The following is a 27,891-nucleotide window of genomic DNA, read 5'->3' as shown; positions in this document are numbered from 1 at the left end:
CCAAAAAGCATGTTTGTAATTAGATGTAGACATTGTTGGCTTCACACTGTTAAAATTTAGGAACTCTACCACAAGTGAAACACACTAAACAAATGTGCTCAAATTACTATGAAAAGTACACAAATATAGTTTTGAATGATCTACATAATGAAAGTATAATCTGGCTATAAAAGGTGATTTTGGAATCTCCATTTAATTCACTATTCTTTTGATTTTTTATTTGTTTTTTATTTGTAAGATTTGTTTTGTGGCTATATCTTCAATTCTCTATTTTTGGTGAATATTTGTGTAATTTTTGGTAAAAATGCTATTTTCGGCCTCTTCTTGAAAACTATTAGCTCAATTGGTTTGATACTTGGTATGTAGGTACCTTGGCAGAATCTCTGCCAGATTTGTTCATTTTGTGAGGATATCTTTAATTTTCTATTTTTGGCTTTTTTGGTAAAAAAATGCTATTTTTGACGACTTCTTAAAAACTACCAGCTCAATTGTTTTGATACTTGGTATCAAATTGAGCTGGAAGTTGCCAAGAAGAAGTCATTTGGGTGTGTGTTGCTCAACCTAGCTACCACAATGTTCTTGTAGGACAGTGGACCCTCAGGTCACTTGTCTTAAGGTAGAAGCCTACTCATATTTGTTGAGAAATCTGGTCATAAATCGCATGACAATGTTCATTGGTTTATTATGTAAAATCATGAAACTATTGTCCCATGGCACCATAAAATAGCATTCTATTGTGTTACAGTGACGTATTTTGAGAAACTTGCACTAAATTTTTTCAAAAATAGCTATTTTTAGAACAATTCCATAGAGCGCAATGTTAAACAAAAATTGTTTTTTTCAACACTTTTTAAAACCCAGATTTTTGAAAACATTCAGGAAAACAAAAAGTAGGCCATCATTAACAATATATTATTTTTTCAGCCTATGTCACCATCCTACAATTTGAGATATGGCATAATATCTCTGCCATAGGAACCTATGGTAAAAGCACTATAATACTGCCAAAATGGCCGCTATCCACTAAAATACAACCATGATTTTCTCGTAAATTAACCTGGTGACCCCCATTTTTTCAAAGTCAATATTCTTATATTGCCTGGAAGTACAATATATTAAAAAATTAAGAAATTCTGGGTTTTTGAAATCATGAGTAGGCATCTACCTTAATTTGTACAATTGTCCAGAGTACCACACTGAGTCAAACACTTTTGTGAAGACAATTAACACTTTCAAAAATGTATTTCTTGTTGTTAAGATATTTTAAATATGTGGTCTCTTGTTCCAAATTTTGGCAAAAACACAATTTTTTCTTTAATTATTATTTTATACTGTATATAGTTGGTCAAACATTGCTTGATGTGAACAGTTTACTTAATGTGCTTGTGAAGGGTGATTCCCCTGTAGTTGCTAGGGTCTGATTTGTCACCTTTTTTTATAGATGGGTTTAATGATACCTGTATTCCAGCTGCTTGGATTCTTGCCACTAGATAAGATGTTGTCAAATGTTGTCAGGATTTATTCCTACTGAGATTAGAAGACAATTTAAATACTTCATTTAAAAACCATTTGGCTTGTTATGGTTTGTGATTTAACATGTGCATTGTTTTGTCGAATTTTTCAGCTTTTTGTCAGCTGCTCCAATGTAGTGTTTGATATTGTTTTACATGTGTTGTCAGTTGACTCTATATTTTGATGTATGTAATAGAAAGTGTACAGAGTGTTATTGAAACTGAAGATGAACAGCTCTTTCTATTGAAATAAATGAAAGAAATCAATTATCAATCAATCATTTAAAGAGACAAATATAACTTTGTGAAACATTTCAGATGAACAAAGTATGATAGCAATATGGAATAATGCCAACAGTGTATCAAAGAAAACATTATTAAACATTTTTTTTTCACCGTTTGGTTATTTCAACAGCATCCTTTTTATTGTACATTCGAAGTAAGACATCATCCTAATAAAAACCTGATTACCATATTACTACATGTCCCTGAAAGGGGAATCAACAATTGAGACGGGGGAAGGGCAGAGGTGGTATTAGATTTATGAGTGAGGGGGCCTAAGGAATTCTTACTGTTAGATGTAAAAATGAGATAAACAAGTCAGGACATGGTACATGTATGTCCCCAGCTAGGTTTCTTTTTAACAAAACCTGGTTAATAAGTAAGCTTTTCTGTGATGCCTACATTGTATCACCAAAGGTATGTCTGACTGTACTTTATTGAAATGGTGTTTTAAGAGTTGAGTGAGTTGCTTGTTTGGTCTGTTTCACTTTGGTGCTTGGCGGATTTTATAATGTGCTCAGAAGGCAGGGGTCAGAAGGATATATGTAAATTTTGGTCAACAATAAGTTGGTTGCTGCCTGTTAGTGAGTTGTACTGTTTGTCGCATGATAATTTTAATATACAGAATTGGATATACAGTTTTGATGACCCTCACAGCATGTTAACCTCTGCATTACTTAATTTGGTTGAAAAGTCAAGGCTGCTACTACTGTATACATTATTCTTATTTATTCTTATTGTATTCTAATCTAGATCCCAGAAGGGATACGATATCAATAAAGGTTGTTATTATATTGTAAAGTGTGACCCTATGGTATGTGAGTGCATTATCAGTGCTGCCTGACAGGGTCTGTTTTATAGCAATGTTTCTTAATATTAGTATACTAGTATATACTTTTGGTCTTTTCTTTGGATGTCCGACAGATGCCATGTCCATTTTAATAATTAACTCAATTAAATCTGGCACAATCTGCTTCTGATATACCTCACACATTCACATTCATAGGACTGTGGAATCTCCCAACCCTTCTACATTGAACTTTGTCTACAACAGATATCTATAGTTATAATACTTAGACTTGTCTTGTATTTTAATATGACTATTATTAATGCGCCCATGGAATCATCGTCTGGGAAGGACGAAAAAATTCTTTTATTATCACGTCGTCGAAAAAGGAGAGCTAGGGCAGCCTGTCGAAAAACATGGACCAAAAGCTGGATTCAGAGAAGACACGGACAAGGTGCCTACTTGAACATTGTACAGGAACTGAACACTGAGGACCCAGAGTGTTTCCTTAGATATTACAGGGTAGATCGAGAGTCATTTAATGACATTCTAACGATGATTGGTCCATCTATTACCAAACAGGAGACCCATCCATTTTGAACTGTCATGTGATGTCGTCCGCAGGCATGCGCAGTTCCGCAAAAGTTGTAAGCAAGTTGCTTTCATCCAGCACACACTGTGAGACAAATTCCACGAGTGGCAGAAATTATCAAACACGTTGGATATTTTGCTTTATGCCCAGAACAGCGTAAATCAGGCCCAAAACAAGCCCGCAGACTACAGCAACATGCTTAAGCAAACTGCCACGAATGAATTTACAGAATTAACACCCCCTCCCCTGTTGAAATGATAACATCTGTGGACTAAGTAGACATTTGCGCGGACCATGCAAATTACATTTCCCATGATGCACTAGTGTAATTCTGGGATTTTGTTGTTGAGAGTCAACAAAGCTCATATGCAAATAACATCCAAAAAATCATTCAATGTGGTACACAATATCATAATTTTGCATATCAGTTTACAAATACAATACAAATTGTTTTGTTATGGTTTTGTTTTTGGGAAAAAATGGCCTCAGCATAGATGAGAATTTGTTTGCAAATCTCCCCACGGATTATTTTTATTAGTTTTAATTTAAAATAAAACACACATAATCAATCAGATTAAATATCATAATACACTTAGAGACTTTATTTTAATTCAAGCTGCCTGTATTAATTATAATAATGTTTTATTGCATCAGTGTACAGCAGTAAAATGGAATATCTCGGTAAAATGAAATTTGAAATAGTTTTAAATGAAAAATAGTCAGTGCAGTCTCTCTGAATAAAAAAAAAATATTAATATATAAATATTCTCCAATCTGTGTGACCTACGTTGTCTTCAGTTGTACTTATTAGATAAATAAATTTCTGCTCTTTTGTGTTTTTGACTCCCATGTGCGAAGCACATAATGGGAGTCTTTGCAGTTAGTGTGTCTGTGTGTGTGTGTGTATGTGTGTGTGTATGTGTGTATGTGTGTCCGACTGTTCCACTACTATCTCAAGAACCATACATCGGTTTTTGATGAAACTTGGTGCATAGATGCTCTGGGCCAATGCGCAGATTTGATTAGGTTTTGGTAAAAATCCATGCTCGTTAATTACCTAATTTGCATGATAATTAGCTGATTTTTAGCTGTTCTATGACTGTTCCACTGATATCTAAAGAACCACTCATTGGATTTTGATGAAACTTGGTACATAGATGCTCTGAACATATGCGCAGATTTGATTAGTTTTTGGTAAAAATCTGTGCATATTAATTACCTAATTTGCATGATAATTAGCTGATTTTTAGCTGTTCCATGATTGTTCCACTGATATCTAAACAACCACTCATTGGATTTTGATGAAACTTTGTACATACATGCTCTGAACTAATGCTAGGTTTTGATTAGTTTTTAGTAATAATCCGTGGATACTAATTACCAAATTTGCATAATGATTAGTCAATTTTCGGTTTTTCCACTGATATCTCAAGTACTAATCATCACATTTCAATGAAACTTGGTACATAGATGTCATATGACACTGCACAGACCTGATAGTTTTTATGGTAATATCAGTACATATTAATTACCTAATTTGCATAATTAATTAATTTTCAGCATTTGATATAAGTACTAATCATCACATTTCAATGAAACTTGGTACATAGATGTCATATGACACTGCACAGACCTGATAGTTTTTATGGTAATATCAGTACATATTAATTACCTAATTTGCATAATTAATTAATTTTCAGCATTTGATATAAGTAGTGAGCATTACATTTCAATGAAACTTGGTACTTACATACTCAAGGACTATGCAGAGATTGATTGTTTCTGATAAATATTTGTGCATATTAATCACCTAATTTGCATAATGATTAGTCAATTTTCGGTTTTTCCACTGATATCTCAAGTACTAATCATCACATTTCAATGAAACTTGGTACATAGATGTCATATGACACTGCACAGACCTGATAGTTTTTATGGTAATATCAGTACATATTAATTACCTAATTTGCATAATTAATTAACTTTCAGCATTTGATATAAGTACTAATCATCACATTTCAATGAAACTTGGTACATAGATGTTATATGACACTGTACAGACCTGATAGTTTTTATGGTAATATCAGTACATATTAATTACCTAATTTGCATAATTAATTAATTTTCAGCATTTGATATAAGTAGTGAGCATTACATTTCAATGAAACTTGGTACTTACATACTCAAGGACTATGCAGAGATTGATTGTTTCCGATAAATATTTGTGCATATTAATCACCTAATTTGCATAATTAACCAACTTTCACACTGATATCTCAGGTACTAAACATCACATATCAATGAATGTACATGGATGCTGTAGGACAATAGACAGACCTGGATAATTGTGGGTTAAAAATTGTACATATTAATTACCTAATTTGCATAATTAACCAATTTTAAGCTTTCACACTGATATCTAAAGTACTAATTATTCCATTTCAATGAAACTTAGTACAAAGATGCTCTAGGACAATGTATAAACCTAATTAGTTTGGGTTAAAAATCTGTTCATATTAATTCCCTAATAAGCATAATAATTCATAATTTTTTGGTTCTAATCACATTTCAATTAAACTTGGAAACATAGATTTTCTGTTACATTGCGCAGACCTCATTAGTTTTACACTCAAATCTGTTCATATTAATTTTCTGATTTGCATAATTAGTTTTCAGCTAAGTAATTTCGAATTATATTTAATGTGTCTCCAATACTCTCAGCACATGGGAGTCCTTTCTAAGCTTTCTTTGATTACTTTTTGTATTTTCACATTTAAATGTGTATTTATTATGTTCATTCTAGGACTGTTAATGATCCAAGATGTATCATACTGACGCCCAAATGGATCTTTCCTATCGGAAAACACTTAAAAACATTGATGAGAACCTTGTGTCTCGAGATCATAATGCACTGAAATTCCTGTGTCGTGACTTCATCGCTGGAGGCAAACTAGAACGTGCAAAGAGACCCAGAGATATTTTCCAGGAATTAGAATACAAAGGATTCCTAGGACCTGGAGATAAGCTTCTATTCCTTGCTGAGCTGTTGCAAAGGATACATCGAGTTGATCTTATAAAGAAATTGGGACTTGGGAACGCACGAGTTGTTGACCAAAAAATTAAAACAGAAGGAAGACCTGGACCTCTTTTTAGTAAATTTAGGTAAGGTTATTGTTTTTTGGAACATTCAAATTGCCTTATATGTTGATTTTCTACCCACATGTCAGCATTTAAACCAAGGCACTAATATTAAAGCACGGTAGTCGTCGCGCTGGGTCGCATATAAACAAAGATGGCGACTTTGACTGTTGCGCAGATCAATGAGTACGAAATGAGATGTTTCCAAGCTTTAATTAAGCAATTTTCATGTTATTGGAAGGTATCGAAGGAGTCATCGCGGTAATCAGTGCAAGTCACGCCAAGGTCAAACCTCATACTTGTGATTTCCATTTGAAGAGCACATTGGATTGTGGGAAAATCAATGTTTATCAACACAAATGTTGCACATGCGCAGCGCGACGACTACCGCACTTTAACCAGTACCATGTCAATTAGTTATGACTTTATATAGGTACCAGTGTATTAGAAAGAGTTCAATTTCATTTTAATATATACTTAAAATGTATTAGACTTGGAAACTTGGTAGAATGATGGGCGTAATTATGACTTTTTAAATGACCTGAAGATCTGAAAAGGTGTCAAATCAAGTCTTTTGTTATTTTACTATCATGCAGGTTACTGTTATTAAAGATCTGTGATGAGCTAACACAAGATGACTTCAAGAATCTCATGTTTTCTTGTCAATCATTCATAAGCAAGAGTTCTAGGGAGGAAATCTGTGATACACCATCCTTGTTGTCATTTCTGGAGCAAACTGACCGGATCAGTGAAGAAGATGTGACCTTTTTAGAAGAAATGATGGATATGTTAGATAACCATGAGTTGGTACGCTTAGTAAAGTTATATAAAGGTAAGTTTACAGTTCAAGCATAACTTGACATTTAGCTGGCTGAAGCTGGATTGGCTTTAAAACCACCATAAATTGCAAAGTACCGGTAGTAATATCTTGGTAAAGAATACAACAAAGAATAAATTATTACACCAGTGACATGAAACATATTCAGTCACTGACATGCTGTCATTTATGTTTATGATTCCCCAAGTAATCATGAAATAATGGTTATATAGTCAGGATAATGTTTTCTTGTTGAGTATTTTCAAACATTGCCAGTGTCCGTCGTCTGTCATCCGTCAACAATTGCATTTTTGAGTTCTTCTTGAAAACTACCAGCTCAATTGCTTTTGATACTTGATATGTAGGCACCTTGGGTGGACCTCTGTCAGATTTGCTTTTTTTGTTACATAATCTTCAATTTCAATTTTTGGCAAATATTTTTGTCATTTTTTGTAAAAAATTAAATTTATGGAGAGTGGACACTTCCAGCCTAATTGCTTTCATATTTTGTGGCTAGTGAACAATTTGTTTGATGAAGTTAAGTTTGCATGCTCTCAACAGCCAGAACCAAATTTTTTGTGGGTTAAGTCTGTTTTGTCTTATGGGTGTGTATTGCTCGACTTGGCTACTACAACTTTCTTGTAAGACAGCAAAGCTATTTAAACTGTCAAAATTTTGTTATAGTTTTTAATGGTTACCAACTACCTTATTTATAGCTACTGACTGATCAATGCAAATAATGACAAATCATATTTATACATTGTATATATTGCTATTAATGATAAACTTGATTTTTTTTAGGATCAGCATCATCATTACCAACAACATCACATGGACAGGAGATCAATATAAATATTGGTCAAGCTGCACAGCATCAATTTCTACCTAGTGGTGGTAATCCATATAATCTTCCAGGACCACACATCACTCCTTCAACTTCAAAGGAACCCCTTCTATCCCCGGCACATTTTATGAATTCTTCTTCCCTTTGTACATTTGGGAATAAGCCCCTTGAACAGCCCGGGTCAGCAACAAAGCAGTACATTGGTGGAACAGCAGCTGAGCCTGATGCACGGGTATCATCGGCTGCAGGAGCGAGACAACCAGGTAAACAAGGTTTTCTTTTTTATCTAAAAATCTATATTTAATACTGTGTGGTAAAGGGTTTTAGTGGCTTCTCTGTGATAACGCCCTCTTACATATCTTGTCTTATGTGACATAGCCCCCTCATAGTCCAGTATTGTGAGTTGACATATCGATTCACAGTCAATTTGTCCCAATACATTCGTCCCCAGTTACATTCGTCCCAATTCACTTTCGTACCAATTCACATTCGTCTCAACACATTCGTCCCAATTCACTTTCATCCCAATTCACTTTCGTCCCAATTTACATTTGTTCCAACATATTTGTCCCAATTCACATTCGCCCCAATTCACTCTCGTCCCAATTCACATTCTTCCCAATTCACTTTTGTCTCAATTCACATTCGTCCCAATTCACATTCATCCCCATTCTCATTCGTCCCAATTCACTCTCGTCCCAATTCATATTCGTCTTAATTCTCATTCATCCAAATTCACTTTCATCCCAATTCACATTCGGCCCTATTCACTCTCGTCCCAATTCACATTCGTCCCAATTCACTCTCGTCCCAATTCATATTCGTCTTAATTCTCATTCATCCAAATTCACTTTCATCCCAATTCACATTCGGCCCTATTCACTCTCGTCCCAATTCACATTCGTCCCAATTCACATTCGGCCCTATTCACTCTCGTCCCAATTCACATTCGGCCCAATTCACATTCGCCCCAATTCACATTCGGCCCAATTCACTCTCGTCCCAATTCACATTCGTTCCAATTCACTCTCGTCCCAATTCACATTCGTCCCAATTCACATTTCGCCTCAATTCACATTCTCCCCTATTCACTCTCGTCCCAATTCACATTCGGCCCTATTCACTCTCGTCCCAATTCACATTCGTTCCAATTCACTCTCGTCCCAATTCACATTCGCTCCAATTCACTCTCGTTCCAATTCACATTCGTTCCAATTCACATTCGTCCCAATTCACATTCGGCCCTATTCACTCTCGTCCCAATTCACATTCGGCCCTATTCACTCTCGTCCCAATTCACATTCGGCCCAATTCACATTCACCCCAATTCACATTCGGCCCAATTCACTCTCGTCCCAATTCACATTCGGCCCTATTCACTCTCGTCCCAATTCACATTCGGCCCAATTCACTTTCGCCCAAATTCACATTCGTCCCAATTCACATTCGTCCCAATTCACTCTTGTCCCAATTCACATTCGGCCCTATTCACTCTCGTCCCAATTCACATTCGGCCCAATTCACTCTCGTTCCAATTCACATTCGGCCCAATTCACTCTCGTCCCAATTCACATTCGCCCCAATTCACTCTCGTCCCAATTTACATTCGGCCCTATTCACTCTCGTCCCAATTCACATTCGTTCCAATTCACATTCGTCCCAATTCACATTCGTCCCAATTCACATTCGGCCAAATTCACATTCGGGCCTATTCACTCTCGTCCCAATTCACATTCGTTCCAATTCACTCTCGTCCCAATTCACATTCGCCCCTATTCACTCTCGTCCCAATTCACATTCGGCCCTATTCACTCTCGTCCCAATTCACATTCGTTCCAATTCACTCTCGTCCCAATTCACATTCGCCCCAATTCACTCTCGTCCCAATTCACATTCGTTCCAATTAACATTCGTCCCAATTCACTCTCGTCCCAATTCACATTCGCCCCAATTCACTCTCATCCCAATTTACATTCGGCCCTATTCACTCTCGTCCCAATTCACATTCGTTCCAATTCACATTCGTCCCAATTCACATTCGGCCCAATTCACATTCGGCCAAATTCACATTCGGCCCTATTCACTCTCGTCCCAATTCACATTCGTTCCAATTCACTCTCGTCCCAATTCACATTCGCCCCTATTCACTCTCGTCCCAATTCACATTCGGCCCTATTCACTCTCGTCCCAATTCACATTCGTTCCAATTCACTCTCGTCCCAATTCACATTCGCCCCAATTCACTCTCGTCCCAATTCACATTCGTTCCAATTCACATTCGTCCCAATTCACTCTCGTCCCAATTCACATTCGCCCCAATTCACTCTCGTCCCAATTTACATTCGGCCCTATTCACTCTCGTCCCAATTCACATTCGTTCCAATTCACATTCATCCCAATTCACATTCGTCCCAATTCACATTCGGCCCTATTCACTCTCGTCTTAATTCACATTCGTTCCAATTCACTTTCATCCCAATTCACATTCGTTCCAATTCACATTCGTCCCAATTCACATTCGGCCCTATTCACTCTCGTCCCAATTCACATTCGTCCCAATTCACTTTCATCCCAATTCACATTCGTTCCAATTCACATTCGTCCCAATTCACATTCTCCCCTATTCACTCTCGTCCCAATTCACATTCGCCCCTATTCACTCTCGTCCCAATTCACATTCAGCCCTATTCACTCTCGTCCCAATTCACATTCGTTCCAATTCACTCTCGTCCCAATTCACATTCGCCCCAATTCACTCTCGTTCCAATTCACATTCGCCCCAATTCACTCTCGTCCCAATTCACATTCGTCCCAATTCACATTCGGCCCTATTCACTCTCGTCCCAATTCACATTCGTTCCAATTCACTCTCGTCCCAATTCACATTCGTCCCAATTCACTCTCGTCCCAATTCACATTCGCCCCAATTCACTCTCGTCCCAATTCACATTCGTCCCAATTCACATTCGGCCCTATTCACTCTCGTCCCAATTCACATTCGGCCCTATTCACTCTCGTTCCAATTCACATTCGTCCCAATTCACATTCGTCCCAATTCACTTTCATCCCAATTCACATTCGGCCCAATTCACTTTCATCCCAATTCACATTCGTCCCAATTCACTCTCATCCCAATTCACATTCGCCCCAATTCACTCTCGTCCCAATTCACATTCGGCCCTATTCACTCTCGTCCAAATTCACATTCGTCCCAATTCACTTTCATCCCAATTCACATTCGGCCCAATTCACTTTCATCTCAATTCACATTCGTTCCAATTCACTCTCGTCCCAATTCACATTCGCCCCAATTCACTCTCGTCACAATTCACATTCGTTCCAATTCACATTCTCCCCTATTCACTCTCGTCCCAATTCACATTCGGCCCTATTCACTCTCGTCCCAATTCACATTCGTCCCAATTCACTCTCGTCCCAATTCACATTCGTCCCAATTCACTTTCATCCCAATTCACATTCGGCCCAATTCACTTTCATCCCAATTCACATTCGTCCCAATTCACTCTCGTCCCAATTCACATTCGCCCCAATTCACTCTCGTCCCAATTCACATTCGGCCCTATTCACTCTCGTCCCAATTCACATTCGTCCCAATTCACTATCGTCCCAATTCACATTCGTCCCAATTCACTTTCATCCCAATTCACATTCGGCCCAATTCACTTTCATCTCAATTCACATTCGTTCCAATTCACTCTCGTCCCAATTCACATTCGCCCCAATTCACTCTCGTCCCAATTCACATTCGTCCCAATTCACTTTCATCCCAATTCACATTCGGCCCAATTCACTTTCATCCCAATTCACATTCGTCCCAATTCACTCTCGTTCCAATTCACATTCGTCCCAATTCACTCTCGTCCCAATTCACATTCGGCCCTATTCACTCTCGTCCCAATTCACATTCGGCCCAATTCACTTTCATCTCAATTCACATTCGTTCCAATTCACTCTCGTCCCAATTCACATTCGCCCCAATTCACTCTCGTCCCAATTCACATTCGTCCCAATTCACATTCTCCCCTATTCACTCTCGTCCCAATTCACATTCGGCCCTATTCACTCTCGTCCCAATTCACTCTCGTCCCAATTCACTCTCGTCCCAATTCACATTCGTCCCAATTCACATTCGGCCCAATTCACTTTCATCTCAATTCACATTCGTTCCAATTCACTCTCGTCCCAATTCACATTTGCCCCAATTCACTCTCGTCCCAATTTACATTCGGCCCTATTCACTCTCGTCCCAATTCACATTCGTTCCAATTCACATTCGTCCCAATTCACATTCGTCCCAATTCACATTCGGCCAAATTCACATTCGGGCCTATTCACTCTCGTCCCAATTCACATTCGTTCCAATTCACTCTCGTCCCAATTCACATTCGCCCCTATTCACTCTCGTCCCAATTCACATTCGGCCCTATTCACTCTCGTCCCAATTCACATTCGTTCCAATTCACTCTCGTCCCAATTCACATTCGCCCCAATTCACTCTCGTCCCAATTCACATTCGTTCCAATTAACATTCGTCCCAATTCACTCTCGTCCCAATTCACATTCGCCCCAATTCACTCTCATCCCAATTTACATTCGGCCCTATTCACTCTCGTCCCAATTCACATTCGTTCCAATTCACATTCGTCCCAATTCACATTCGGCCCAATTCACATTCGGCCAAATTCACATTCGGCCCTATTCACTCTCGTCCCAATTCACATTCGTTCCAATTCACTCTCGTCCCAATTCACATTCGCCCCTATTCACTCTCGTCCCAATTCACATTCGGCCCTATTCACTCTCGTCCCAATTCACATTCGTTCCAATTCACTCTCGTCCCAATTCACATTCGCCCCAATTCACTCTCGTCCCAATTCACATTCGTTCCAATTCACATTCGTCCCAATTCACTCTCGTCCCAATTCACATTCGCCCCAATTCACTCTCGTCCCAATTTACATTCGGCCCTATTCACTCTCGTCCCAATTCACATTCGTTCCAATTCACATTCATCCCAATTCACATTCGTCCCAATTCACATTCGGCCCTATTCACTCTCGTCTTAATTCACATTCGTTCCAATTCACTTTCATCCCAATTCACATTCGTTCCAATTCACATTCGTCCCAATTCACATTCGGCCCTATTCACTCTCGTCCCAATTCACATTCGTCCCAATTCACTTTCATCCCAATTCACATTCGTTCCAATTCACATTCGTCCCAATTCACATTCTCCCCTATTCACTCTCGTCCCAATTCACATTCGCCCCTATTCACTCTCGTCCCAATTCACATTCAGCCCTATTCACTCTCGTCCCAATTCACATTCGTTCCAATTCACTCTCGTCCCAATTCACATTCGCCCCAATTCACTCTCGTTCCAATTCACATTCGCCCCAATTCACTCTCGTCCCAATTCACATTCGTCCCAATTCACATTCGGCCCTATTCACTCTCGTCCCAATTCACATTCGTTCCAATTCACTCTCGTCCCAATTCACATTCGTCCCAATTCACTCTCGTCCCAATTCACATTCGCCCCAATTCACTCTCGTCCCAATTCACATTCGTCCCAATTCACATTCGGCCCTATTCACTCTCGTCCCAATTCACATTCGGCCCTATTCACTCTCGTTCCAATTCACATTCGTCCCAATTCACATTCGTCCCAATTCACTTTCATCCCAATTCACATTCGGCCCAATTCACTTTCATCCCAATTCACATTCGTCCCAATTCACTCTCATCCCAATTCACATTCGCCCCAATTCACTCTCGTCCCAATTCACATTCGGCCCTATTCACTCTCGTCCAAATTCACATTCGTCCCAATTCACTTTCATCCCAATTCACATTCGGCCCAATTCACTTTCATCTCAATTCACATTCGTTCCAATTCACTCTCGTCCCAATTCACATTCGCCCCAATTCACTCTCGTCCCAATTCACATTCGTTCCAATTCACATTCTCCCCTATTCACTCTCGTCCCAATTCACATTCGGCCCTATTCACTCTCGTCCCAATTCACATTCGTCCCAATTCACTCTCGTCCCAATTCACATTCGTCCCAATTCACTTTCATCCCAATTCACATTCGGCCCAATTCACTTTCATCCCAATTCACATTCGTCCCAATTCACTCTCGTCCCAATTCACATTCGCCCCAATTCACTCTCGTCCCAATTCACATTCGGCCCTATTCACTCTCGTCCCAATTCACATTCGTTCCAATTCACTCTCGTCCCAATTCACATTCGCCCCAATTCACTCTCGTCCCAATTCACATTCGCCCCAATTCACTCTCGTCCCAATTCACATTCGTCCCAATTCACATTCGGCCCTATTCACTCTCGTCCCAATTCACATTCGGCCCTATTCACTCTCGTCCCAATTCACATTCGGCCCTATTCACTCTCGTCCCAATTCACATTCGTTCCAATTCACTCTCGTCCCAATTCACATTCGCCCCAATTCACTCTCGTCCCAATTCACATTCGTTCCAATTCACTCTCGTCCCAATTCACATTCGCCCCAATTCACTCTCGTCCCAATTTACATTCGGCCCTATTCACTCTCGTCCCAATTCACATTCGTTCCAATTCACATTCATCCCAATTCACATTCGTCCCAATTCACATTCGGCCCTATTCACTCTCGTCTTAATTCACATTCGTTCCAATTCACTTTCATCCCAATTCACATTCGTTCCAATTCACATTCGTCCCAATTCACATTCGGCCCTATTCACTCTCGTCCCAATTCACATTCGTCCCAATTCACTTTCATCCCAATTCACATTCGTTCCAATTCACATTCGTCCCAATTCACATTCTCCCCTATTCACTCTCGTCCCAATTCACATTCGCCCCTATTCACTCTCGTCCCAATTCACATTCAGCCCTATTCACTCTCGTCCCAATTCACATTCGTTCCAATTCACTCTCGTCCCAATTCACATTCGCCCCAATTCACTCTCGTTCCAATTCACATTCGCCCCAATTCACTCTCGTCCCAATTCACATTCGTCCCAATTCACATTCGGCCCTATTCACTCTCGTCCCAATTCACATTCGTTCCAATTCACTCTCGTCCCAATTCACATTCGTCCCAATTCACTCTCGTCCCAATTCACATTCGCCCCAATTCACTCTCGTCCCAATTCACATTCGTCCCAATTCACATTCGGCCCTATTCACTCTCGTCCCAATTCACATTCGGCCCTATTCACTCTCGTTCCAATTCACATTCGTCCCAATTCACATTCGTCCCAATTCACTTTCATCCCAATTCACATTCGGCCCAATTCACTTTCATCCCAATTCACATTCGTCCCAATTCACTCTCATCCCAATTCACATTCGCCCCAATTCACTCTCGTCCCAATTCACATTCGGCCCTATTCACTCTCGTCCAAATTCACATTCGTCCCAATTCACTTTCATCCCAATTCACATTCGGCCCAATTCACTTTCATCTCAATTCACATTCGTTCCAATTCACTCTCGTCCCAATTCACATTCGCCCCAATTCACTCTCGTCACAATTCACATTCGTTCCAATTCACATTCTCCCCTATTCACTCTCGTCCCAATTCACATTCGGCCCTATTCACTCTCGTCCCAATTCACATTCGTCCCAATTCACTCTCGTCCCAATTCACATTCGTCCCAATTCACTTTCATCCCAATTCACATTCGGCCCAATTCACTTTCATCCCAATTCACATTCGTCCCAATTCACTCTCGTCCCAATTCACATTCGCCCCAATTCACTCTCGTCCCAATTCACATTCGGCCCTATTCACTCTCGTCCCAATTCACATTCGTCCCAATTCACTATCGTCCCAATTCACATTCGTCCCAATTCACTTTCATCCCAATTCACATTCGGCCCAATTCACTTTCATCTCAATTCACATTCGTTCCAATTCACTCTCGTCCCAATTCACATTCGCCCCAATTCACTCTCGTCCCAATTCACATTCGTCCCAATTCACTTTCATCCCAATTCACATTCGGCCCAATTCACTTTCATCCCAATTCACATTCGTCCCAATTCACTCTCGTTCCAATTCACATTCGTCCCAATTCACTCTCGTCCCAATTCACATTCGGCCCTATTCACTCTCGTCCCAATTCACATTCGGCCCAATTCACTTTCATCTCAATTCACATTCGTTCCAATTCACTCTCGTCCCAATTCACATTCGCCCCAATTCACTCTCGTCCCAATTCACATTCGTCCCAATTCACATTCTCCCCTATTCACTCTCGTCCCAATTCACATTCGGCCCTATTCACTCTCGTCCCAATTCACTCTCGTCCCAATTCACTCTCGTCCCAATTCACATTCGTCCCAATTCACATTCGGCCCAATTCACTTTCATCTCAATTCACATTCGTTCCAATTCACTCTCGTCCCAATTCACATTTGCCCCAATTCACTCTCGTCCCAATTTACATTCGGCCCTATTCACTCTCGTCCCAATTCACATTCGTTCCAATTCACATTCGTCCCAATTCACATTCGTCCCAATTCACATTCGGCCAAATTCACATTCGGGCCTATTCACTCTCGTCCCAATTCACATTCGTTCCAATTCACTCTCGTCCCAATTCACATTCGCCCCTATTCACTCTCGTCCCAATTCACATTCGGCCCTATTCACTCTCGTCCCAATTCACATTCGTTCCAATTCACTCTCGTCCCAATTCACATTCGCCCCAATTCACTCTCGTCCCAATTCACATTCGTTCCAATTAACATTCGTCCCAATTCACTCTCGTCCCAATTCACATTCGCCCCAATTCACTCTCATCCCAATTTACATTCGGCCCTATTCACTCTCGTCCCAATTCACATTCGTTCCAATTCACATTCGTCCCAATTCACATTCGGCCCAATTCACATTCGGCCAAATTCACATTCGGCCCTATTCACTCTCGTCCCAATTCACATTCGTTCCAATTCACTCTCGTCCCAATTCACATTCGCCCCTATTCACTCTCGTCCCAATTCACATTCGGCCCTATTCACTCTCGTCCCAATTCACATTCGTTCCAATTCACTCTCGTCCCAATTCACATTCGCCCCAATTCACTCTCGTCCCAATTCACATTCGTTCCAATTCACATTCGTCCCAATTCACTCTCGTCCCAATTCACATTCGCCCCAATTCACTCTCGTCCCAATTTACATTCGGCCCTATTCACTCTCGTCCCAATTCACATTCGTTCCAATTCACATTCATCCCAATTCACATTCGTCCCAATTCACATTCGGCCCTATTCACTCTCGTCTTAATTCACATTCGTTCCAATTCACTTTCATCCCAATTCACATTCGTTCCAATTCACATTCGTCCCAATTCACATTCGGCCCTATTCACTCTCGTCCCAATTCACATTCGTCCCAATTCACTTTCATCCCAATTCACATTCGTTCCAATTCACATTCGTCCCAATTCACATTCTCCCCTATTCACTCTCGTCCCAATTCACATTCGCCCCTATTCACTCTCGTCCCAATTCACATTCAGCCCTATTCACTCTCGTCCCAATTCACATTCGTTCCAATTCACTCTCGTCCCAATTCACATTCGCCCCAATTCACTCTCGTTCCAATTCACATTCGCCCCAATTCACTCTCGTCCCAATTCACATTCGTCCCAATTCACATTCGGCCCTATTCACTCTCGTCCCAATTCACATTCGTTCCAATTCACTCTCGTCCCAATTCACATTCGTCCCAATTCACTCTCGTCCCAATTCACATTCGCCCCAATTCACTCTCGTCCCAATTCACATTCGTCCCAATTCACATTCGGCCCTATTCACTCTCGTCCCAATTCACATTCGGCCCTATTCACTCTCGTTCCAATTCACATTCGTCCCAATTCACATTCGTCCCAATTCACTTTCATCCCAATTCACATTCGGCCCAATTCACTTTCATCCCAATTCACATTCGTCCCAATTCACTCTCATCCCAATTCACATTCGCCCCAATTCACTCTCGTCCCAATTCACATTCGGCCCTATTCACTCTCGTCCAAATTCACATTCGTCCCAATTCACTTTCATCCCAATTCACATTCGGCCCAATTCACTTTCATCTCAATTCACATTCGTTCCAATTCACTCTCGTCCCAATTCACATTCGCCCCAATTCACTCTCGTCCCAATTCACATTCGTTCCAATTCACATTCTCCCCTATTCACTCTCGTCCCAATTCACATTCGGCCCTATTCACTCTCGTCCCAATTCACATTCGTCCCAATTCACTCTCGTCCCAATTCACATTCGTCCCAATTCACTTTCATCCCAATTCACATTCGGCCCAATTCACTTTCATCCCAATTCACATTCGTCCCAATTCACTCTCGTCCCAATTCACATTCGCCCCAATTCACTCTCGTCCCAATTCACATTCGGCCCTATTCACTCTCGTCCCAATTCACATTCGTCCCAATTCACTATCGTCCCAATTCACATTCGTCCCAATTCACTTTCATCCCAATTCACATTCGGCCCAATTCACTTTCATCTCAATTCACATTCGTTCCAATTCACTCTCGTCCCAATTCACATTCGCCCCAATTCACTCTCGTCCCAATTCACATTCGTCCCAATTCACTTTCATCCCAATTCACATTCGGCCCAATTCACTTTCATCCCAATTCACATTCGTCCCAATTCACTCTCGTTCCAATTCACATTCGTCCCAATTCACTCTCGTCCCAATTCACATTCGGCCCTATTCACTCTCGTCCCAATTCACATTCGGCCCAATTCACTTTCATCTCAATTCACATTCGTTCCAATTCACTCTCGTCCCAATTCACATTCGCCCCAATTCACTCTCGTCCCAATTCACATTCGTCCCAATTCACATTCTCCCCTATTCACTCTCGTCCCAATTCACATTCGGCCCTATTCACTCTCGTCCCAATTCACTCTCGTCCCAATTCACTCTCGTCCCAATTCACATTCGTCCCAATTCACATTCGGCCCAATTCACTTTCATCTCAATTCACATTCGTTCCAATTCACTCTCGTCCCAATTCACATTCGCCCCAATTCACTTTCATCTCAATTCACATTCGTTCCAATTCACTCTCGTCCCAATTCACATTCGCCCCAATTCACTCTCGTCCCAATTCACATTCGGCCCAATTCACTTTCATCTCTATTCACATTCGCCCCAATTCACTCTCGTCCCAATTCACATTCGTCCCAATTCACATTCTCCCCTATTCACTCTCGTCCGAATTCACATTCGGCCCTATTCACTCTCGTCCCAATTCACATTCGTCCCAATTCACATTCGGCCCAATTCACTTTCATCTCAATTCACATTCGTTCCAATTCACTCTCGTCCCAATTCACATTCGGCCCAATTCACTTTCATCTCAATTCACATTCGTTCCAATTCACTCTCGTCCCAATTCACTTTCGCCCCAATTCACTCTCGTCCCAATTCACATTCGTTCCAATTCACATTCGTCCCAATTCACTCTCGTCCCAATTCACATTCGCCCCAATTCACTCTCGTCCCAATTTACATTCGGCCCTATTCACTCTCGTCCCAATTCACATTCGTTCCAATTCACATTCGTCCCAATTCACATTCGTCCCAATTCACATTCGGCCAAATTCACATTCGGCCCTATTCACTCTCGTCCCAATTCACATTCGTTCCAATTCACTTTCATCCCAATTCACGTTCGTTCCAATTCACATTCGTCCCAATTCACATTCGGCCCTATTCACTTTCATCCCAATTCACATTCGTTCCAATTCACATTCGTCCCAATTCACATTCTCCCCTATTCACTCTCGTCCCAATTCACATTCGCCCCTATTCACTCTCGTCCCAATTCACATTCAGCCCTATTCACTCTCGTCCCAATTCACATTCGTCCCAATTCACTTTCATCCCAATTCACTTTCGTCCCAATTTACATTTGTTCCAACATATTTGTCCCAATTCACATTCGCCCCAATTCACTCTCGTCCCAATTCACATTCTTCCCAATTCACTTTTGTCTCAATTCACATTCGTCCCAATTCACATTCATCCCCATTCTCATTCGTCCCAATTCACTCTCGTCCCAATTCATATTCGTCTTAATTCTCATTCATCCAAATTCACTTTCATCCCAATTCACATTCGGCCCTATTCACTCTCGTCCCAATTCACATTCGTCCCAATTCACTCTCGTCCCAATTCATATTCGTCTTAATTCTCATTCATCCAAATTCACTTTCATCCCAATTCACATTCGGCCCTATTCACTCTCGTCCCAATTCACATTCGTCCCAATTCACATTCGGCCCTATTCACTCTCGTCCCAATTCACATTCGGCCCAATTCACATTCGCCCCAATTCACATTCGGCCCAATTCACTCTCGTCCCAATTCACATTCGTTCCAATTCACTCTCGTCCCAATTCACATTCGTCCCAATTCACATTTCGCCTCAATTCACATTCTCCCCTATTCACTCTCGTCCCAATTCACATTCGGCCCTATTCACTCTCGTCCCAATTCACATTCGTTCCAATTCACTCTCGTCCCAATTCACATTCGCTCCAATTCACTCTCGTTCCAATTCACATTCGTTCCAATTCACATTCGTCCCAATTCACATTCGGCCCTATTCACTCTCGTCCCAATTCACATTCGGCCCTATTCACTCTCGTCCCAATTCACATTCGGCCCAATTCACATTCACCCCAATTCACATTCGGCCCAATTCACTCTCGTCCCAATTCACATTCGGCCCTATTCACTCTCGTCCCAATTCACATTCGGCCCAATTCACTTTCGCCCAAATTCACATTCGTCGCAATTCACATTCGTCCCAATTCACTCTTGTCCCAATTCACATTCGGCCCTATTCACTCTCGTCCCAATTCACATTCGGCCCAATTCACTCTCGTCCCAATTCACATTCGGCCCAATTCACTCTCGTCCCAATTCACATTCGCCCCAATTCACTCTCGTCCCAATTTACATTCGGCCCTATTCACTCTCGTCCCAATTCACATTCGTTCCAATTCACATTCGTCCCAATTCACATTCGTCCCAATTCACATTCGGCCAAATTCACATTCGGGCCTATTCACTCTCGTCCCAATTCACATTCGTTCCAATTCACTCTCGTCCCAATTCACATTCGCCCCTATTCACTCTCGTCCCAATTCACATTCGGCCCTATTCACTCTCGTCCCAATTCACATTCGTTCCAATTCACTCTCGTCCCAATTCACATTCGCCCCAATTCACTCTCGTCCCAATTCACATTCGTTCCAATTAACATTCGTCCCAATTCACTCTCGTCCCAATTCACATTCGCCCCAATTCACTCTCATCCCAATTTACATTCGGCCCTATTCACTCTCGTCCCAATTCACATTCGTTCCAATTCACATTCGTCCCAATTCACATTCGGCCCAATTCACATTCGGCCAAATTCACATTCGGCCCTATTCACTCTCGTCCCAATTCACATTCGTTCCAATTCACTCTCGTCCCAATTCACATTCGCCCCTATTCACTCTCGTCCCAATTCACATTCGGCCCTATTCACTCTCGTCCCAATTCACATTCGTTCCAATTCACTCTCGTCCCAATTCACATTCGCCCCAATTCACTCTCGTCCCAATTCACATTCGTTCCAATTCACTCTCGTCCCAATTCACATTCGCCCCAATTCACTCTCGTCCCAATTTACATTCGGCCCTATTCACTCTCGTCCCAATTCACATTCGTTCCAATTCACATTCATCCCAATTCACATTCGTCCCAATTCACATTCGGCCCTATTCACTCTCGTCTTAATTCACATTCGTTCCAATTCACTTTCATCCCAATTCACATTCGTTCCAATTCACATTCGTCCCAATTCACATTCGGCCCTATTCACTCTCGTCCCAATTCACATTCGTCCCAATTCACTTTCATCCCAATTCACATTCGTTCCAATTCACATTCGTCCCAATTCACATTCTCCCCTATTCACTCTCGTCCCAATTCACATTCGCCCCTATTCACTCTCGTCCCAATTCACATTCAGCCCTATTCACTCTCGTCCCAATTCACATTCGTTCCAATTCACTCTCGTCCCAATTCACATTCGCCCCAATTCACTCTCGTTCCAATTCACATTCGCCCCAATTCACTCTCGTCCCAATTCACATTCGTCCCAATTCACATTCGGCCCTATTCACTCTCGTCCCAATTCACATTCGTTCCAATTCACTCTCGTCCCAATTCACATTCGTCCCAATTCACTCTCGTCCCAATTCACATTCGCCCCAATTCACTCTCGTCCCAATTCACATTCGTCCCAATTCACATTCGGCCCTATTCACTCTCGTCCCAATTCACATTCGGCCCTATTCACTCTCGTTCCAATTCACATTCGTCCCAATTCACATTCGTCCCAATTCACTTTCATCCCAATTCACATTCGGCCCAATTCACTTTCATCCCAATTCACATTCGTCCCAATTCACTCTCATCCCAATTCACATTCGCCCCAATTCACTCTCGTCCCAATTCACATTCGGCCCTATTCACTCTCGTCCAAATTCACATTCGTCCCAATTCACTTTCATCCCAATTCACATTCGGCCCAATTCACTTTCATCTCAATTCACATTCGTTCCAATTCACTCTCGTCCCAATTCACATTCGCCCCAATTCACTCTCGTCCCAATTCACATTCGTTCCAATTCACATTCTCCCCTATTCACTCTCGTCCCAATTCACATTCGGCCCTATTCACTCTCGTCCCAATTCACATTCGTCCCAATTCACTCTCGTCCCAATTCACATTCGTCCCAATTCACTTTCATCCCAATTCACATTCGGCCCAATTCACTTTCATCCCAATTCACATTCGTCCCAATTCACTCTCGTCCCAATTCACATTCGCCCCAATTCACTCTCGTCCCAATTCACATTCGGCCCTATTCACTCTCGTCCCAATTCACATTCGTCCCAATTCACTATCGTCCCAATTCACATTCGTCCCAATTCACTTTCATCCCAATTCACATTCGGCCCAATTCACTTTCATCTCAATTCACATTCGTTCCAATTCACTCTCGTCCCAATTCACATTCGCCCCAATTCACTCTCGTCCCAATTCACATTCGTCCCAATTCACTTTCATCCCAATTCACATTCGGCCCAATTCACTTTCATCCCAATTCACATTCGTCCCAATTCACTCTCGTTCCAATTCACATTCGTCCCAATTCACTCTCGTCCCAATTCACATTCGGCCCTATTCACTCTCGTCCCAATTCACATTCGGCCCAATTCACTTTCATCTCAATTCACATTCGTTCCAATTCACTCTCGTCCCAATTCACATTCGCCCCAATTCACTCTCGTCCCAATTCACATTCGTCCCAATTCACATTCTCCCCTATTCACTCTCGTCCCAATTCACATTCGGCCCTATTCACTCTCGTCCCAATTCACTCTCGTCCCAATTCACTCTCGTCCCAATTCACATTCGTCCCAATTCACATTCGGCCCAATTCACTTTCATCTCAATTCACATTCGTTCCAATTCACTCTCGTCCCAATTCACATTCGCCCCAATTCACTTTCATCTCAATTCACATTCGTTCCAATTCACTCTCGTCCCAATTCACATTCGCCCCAATTCACTCTCGTCCCAATTCACATTCGGCCCAATTCACTTTCATCTCTATTCACATTCGCCCCAATTCACTCTCGTCCCAATTCACATTCGTCCCAATTCACATTCTCCCCTATTCACTCTCGTCCGAATTCACATTCGGCCCTATTCACTCTCGTCCCAATTCACATTCGTCCCAATTCACATTCGGCCCAATTCACTTTCATCTCAATTCACATTCGTTCCAATTCACTCTCGTCCCAATTCACATTCGGCCCAATTCACTTTCATCTCAATTCACATTCGTTCCAATTCACTCTCGTCCCAATTCACATTCGCCCCAATTCACCCTCGTCCCAATTCACATTCGTCCCAATTCACATTCTCCCCTATTCACTCTCGTCCCAATTCACTCTCGTCCCAATTCACATTCGTTCCAATTCACATTCGTCCCAATTCACTCTCGTCCCAATTCACATTCGCCCCAATTCACTCTCGTCCCAATTTACATTCGGCCCTATTCATTCTCGTCCCAATTCACATTCGTTCCAATTCACATTCGTCCCAATTCACATTCGTCCCAATTCACATTCGGCCAAATTCACATTCGGCCCTATTCACTCTCGTCCCAATTCACATTCGTTCCAATTCACTTTCATCCCAATTCACGTTCGTTCCAATTCACATTCGTCCCAATTCACATTCGGCCCTATTCACTTTCATCCCAATTCACATTCGTTCCAATTCACATTCGTCCCAATTCACATTCTCCCCTATTCACTCTCGTCCCAATTCACATTCGCCCCTATTCACTCTCGTCCCAATTCACATTCAGCCCTATTCACTCTCGTCCCAATTCACATTCGTTCCAATTCACTCTCGTCCCAATTCACATTCGCCCCAATTCACTCTCGTTCCAATTCACATTCGCCCCAATTCACTCTCGTCCCAATTCACATTCGTCCCAATTCACATTCGGCCCTATTCACTCTCGTCCCAATTCACATTCGTTCCAATTCACTCTCGTCCCAATTCACATTCGTCCCAATTCACTCTCGTCCCAATTCACATTCGCCCCAATTCACTCTCGTCCCAATTCACATTCGTCCCAATTCACATTCGGCCCTATTCACTCTCGTCCCAATTCACATTCGGCCCTATTCACTCTCGTTCCAATTCACATTCGTCCCAATTCACATTCGTCCCAATTCACTTTTTCCCAATTCACATTCGGCCCAATTCACTTTCATCCCAATTCACATTCGTCCCAATTCACTCTCGTCCCAATTCACATTCGCCCCAATTCACTCTCATCCCAATTCACATTCGGCCCTATTCACTCTCGTCCCAATTCACATTCGTCCCAATTCACTTTCATCCCAATTCACATTCGGCCCAATTCACTTTCATCTCAATTCACATTCGTTCCAATTCACTCTCGTCCCAATTCACATTCGCCCCAATTCACTCTCGTCCCAATTCACATTCGTTCCAATTCACATTCTCCCCTATTCACTCTCGTCCCAATTCACATTCGGCCCTATTCACTCTCGTCCCAATTCACATTCGTCCCAATTCACTCTCGTCCCAATTCACATTCGTCCCAATTCACTTTCATCCCAATTCACATTCGGCCCAATTCACTTTCATCCCAATTCACATTCGCCCCAATTCACTCTAGTCCCAATTCACATTCGGCCCTATTCACTCTCGTCCCAATTCACTCTCGTCCCAATTCACATTCGTCCCAATTCACTCTCGTCCCAATTCACATTCGTCCCAATTCACTTTCATCCCAATTCACATTCGGCCCAATTCACTTTCATCTCAATTCACATTCGTTCCAATTCACTTTCGTCCCAATTCACATTCGCCCCAATTCACTCTCGTCCCAATTCACATTCGTCCCAATTCACTTTCATCCCAATTCACATTCGGCCCAATTCACTTTCATCTCAATTCACATTCGTTCCAATTCACTTTCGTCCCAATTCACATTCGCCCCAATTCACTCTCGTCCCAATTCACATTCGTCCCAATTCACTTTCATCCCAATTCACATTCAGCCCAATTCACTTTCATCCCAATTCACATTCGTCCCAATTCACTCTCGTCCCAATTCACATTCGTCCCAATTCACATTCTCCCCTATTCACTCTCGTCCCAATTCACATTCGGCCCTATTCACTCTCGTCCCAATTCACTCTCGTCCCAATTCACATTCGTCCCAATTCACATTCGGCCCAATTCACTTTCATCTCAATTCACATTCGTTCCAATTCACTCTCGTCCCAATTCACATTCGCCCCAATTCACTTTCATCTCAATTCACATTCGTTCCAATTCACTCTCGTCCCAATTCACATTCGCCCCAATTCACTCTCGTCCCAATTCACATTCGGCCCAATTCACTTTCATCTCAATTCACATTCGCCCCAATTCACTCTCGTCCCAATTCACATTCGTCCCAATTCACATTCTCCCCTATTCACTCTCGTCCCAATTCACATTCGGCCCTATTCACTCTCGTCCCAATTCACATTCGTCCCAATTCACATTCGGCCCAATTCACTTTCATCTCAATTCACATTCGTTCCAATTCACTCTCGTCCCAATTCACATTCGGCCCAATTCACTTTCATCTCAATTCACATTCGTTCCAATTCACTCTCGTCCCAATTCACATTCGCCCCAATTCACTCTCGTCCCAATTCACATTCGTCCCAATTCACATTCTCCCCTATTCACTCTCGTCCCAATTCACATTCGTCCCAATTCACATTCTCCCCTATTCACTCTCGTCCCAATTCACATTCGGCCCTATTCACTCTCGTCCCTATTCACTCTCGTCCCAATTCACATTCTCCCCTATTCACTCTCGTTCCAATTCACATTCGTCCCAATTCACATTCGGCCAAATTCACATTCGGCCCTATTCACTCTCGTCCCAATTCACATTCGGCCCTATTCACTCTCGTCCCAATTCACATTCGGCCCTATTCACATTCGTCCCAATTCACATTTGTCCCTATTCACTCTCGTCCCAATTCATATTCGTCCCAATTCACATTTGTCCCTATTCACTCTCGTCCCAATTCACATTCGGCCCTATTCACTCTCGTCCCAATTCACATTCGTCCCAATTCACATTCGTCCCAATTCACATTTGTCCCTATTCACTCTCGTTCCAATTCATATTCGTCCCAATTCACATTTGTCCCTATTCACTCTCGTCCCAATTCATATTCGTCCTAATTCTCATTCATCCCAATTCACTTTCATCCCAATTCACATTCGTCCCAATTCACTTTCATCCCAATTCACATTCGTTCCAATTCACATTCGTCCCAATTCACATTTGTCCCAATTCACTCTCGTCCCAATTCACATTTGTCCCAATTCACTCTCGTCCCAATTCACATTCGCCCAAATTCACATTCGGCCCTATTCACTCTCGTCCCAATTCATATTCGTCCCAATTCTCATTTATCCCAATTCACTTTCATCCCAATTCACATTCGTCCCAATTCACTTTCATCCCAATTCACATTCTTCCCAATTCACTTTCATCCCAATTCACATTCGTTCCAATTCACATTCGTCCCAATTCACATTTGTCCCAATTCACTCTCGTCCCAATTCACATTCGCCCAAATTCACATTTGTCCCTATTCACTCTCGTCCCAATTCATATTCGTCCCAATTCTCATTCATCACAATTCACTTTCATCCCAATTCACATTCGTCCCAATTCACTTTCATCCCAATTCACATTCTTCCCAATTCACTTTCATCCCAATTCACATTCGTCCCAATTCACATTTGTCCCAATTCACTCTCGTCCCAATTCACTCTCGTCCCAATTCACTCTCGTCCCAATTCACATTCGCCCCAATTCACTCTCGTCTCAATTCACATTCGCCCAAATTCACATTCGTCACATTTCGCCTCAATTCACATTTGGCCCTATTCACTCTCGTCCCAATTTACATTCGCCCCTATTCACTCTCGTCTCAATTCACATTCTCCCCTATTCACTCTCGTCCCAATTTACATTCGCCCCTATTCACTCTCGTCCCAATTTACATTCGCCCCTATTCACTCTCGTCCCAATTTACATTCGCCCCTATTCACTCTCGTCCCAATTTACATTCGCCCCTATTCACTCTCGTCCCAATTCACATTCTCCCCTATTCACTCTCGTCCCAATTTACATTCGCCCCTATTCACTCTC

At 41.8% G+C, this 27,891-nt stretch overlaps 1 protein-coding gene across 1 annotated transcript in view; it reads left to right on the top strand.

Moving 5' to 3' along the window:
* LOC102808132 (caspase-8-like) overlaps positions 1–27,891 on the top strand; it is a 50,597-nt gene that overhangs the window by 8,817 nt on the left and 13,889 nt on the right. Inside the window, exons 2-4 of the mRNA XM_085495659.1 lie at positions 5,976–6,334; positions 6,907–7,142; positions 7,929–8,234. Of these exons, the coding sequence (XP_085351785.1) occupies positions 5,994–6,334; positions 6,907–7,142; positions 7,929–8,234 (883 nt within the window). The 5' untranslated portion in view covers positions 5,976–5,993. The remainder of the gene's footprint in view (positions 1–5,975; positions 6,335–6,906; positions 7,143–7,928; positions 8,235–27,891) is intronic.

The sequence above is a fragment of the Saccoglossus kowalevskii genome, chromosome 22 (assembly GCF_978046115.1).
Source record: "Saccoglossus kowalevskii chromosome 22, keSacKowa6.1, whole genome shotgun sequence".
In the NCBI taxonomy this organism is placed as follows: Eukaryota; Metazoa; Hemichordata; class Enteropneusta; family Harrimaniidae; genus Saccoglossus; species Saccoglossus kowalevskii.
This window is presented reverse-complemented; position numbering and strand designations above follow the sequence as displayed.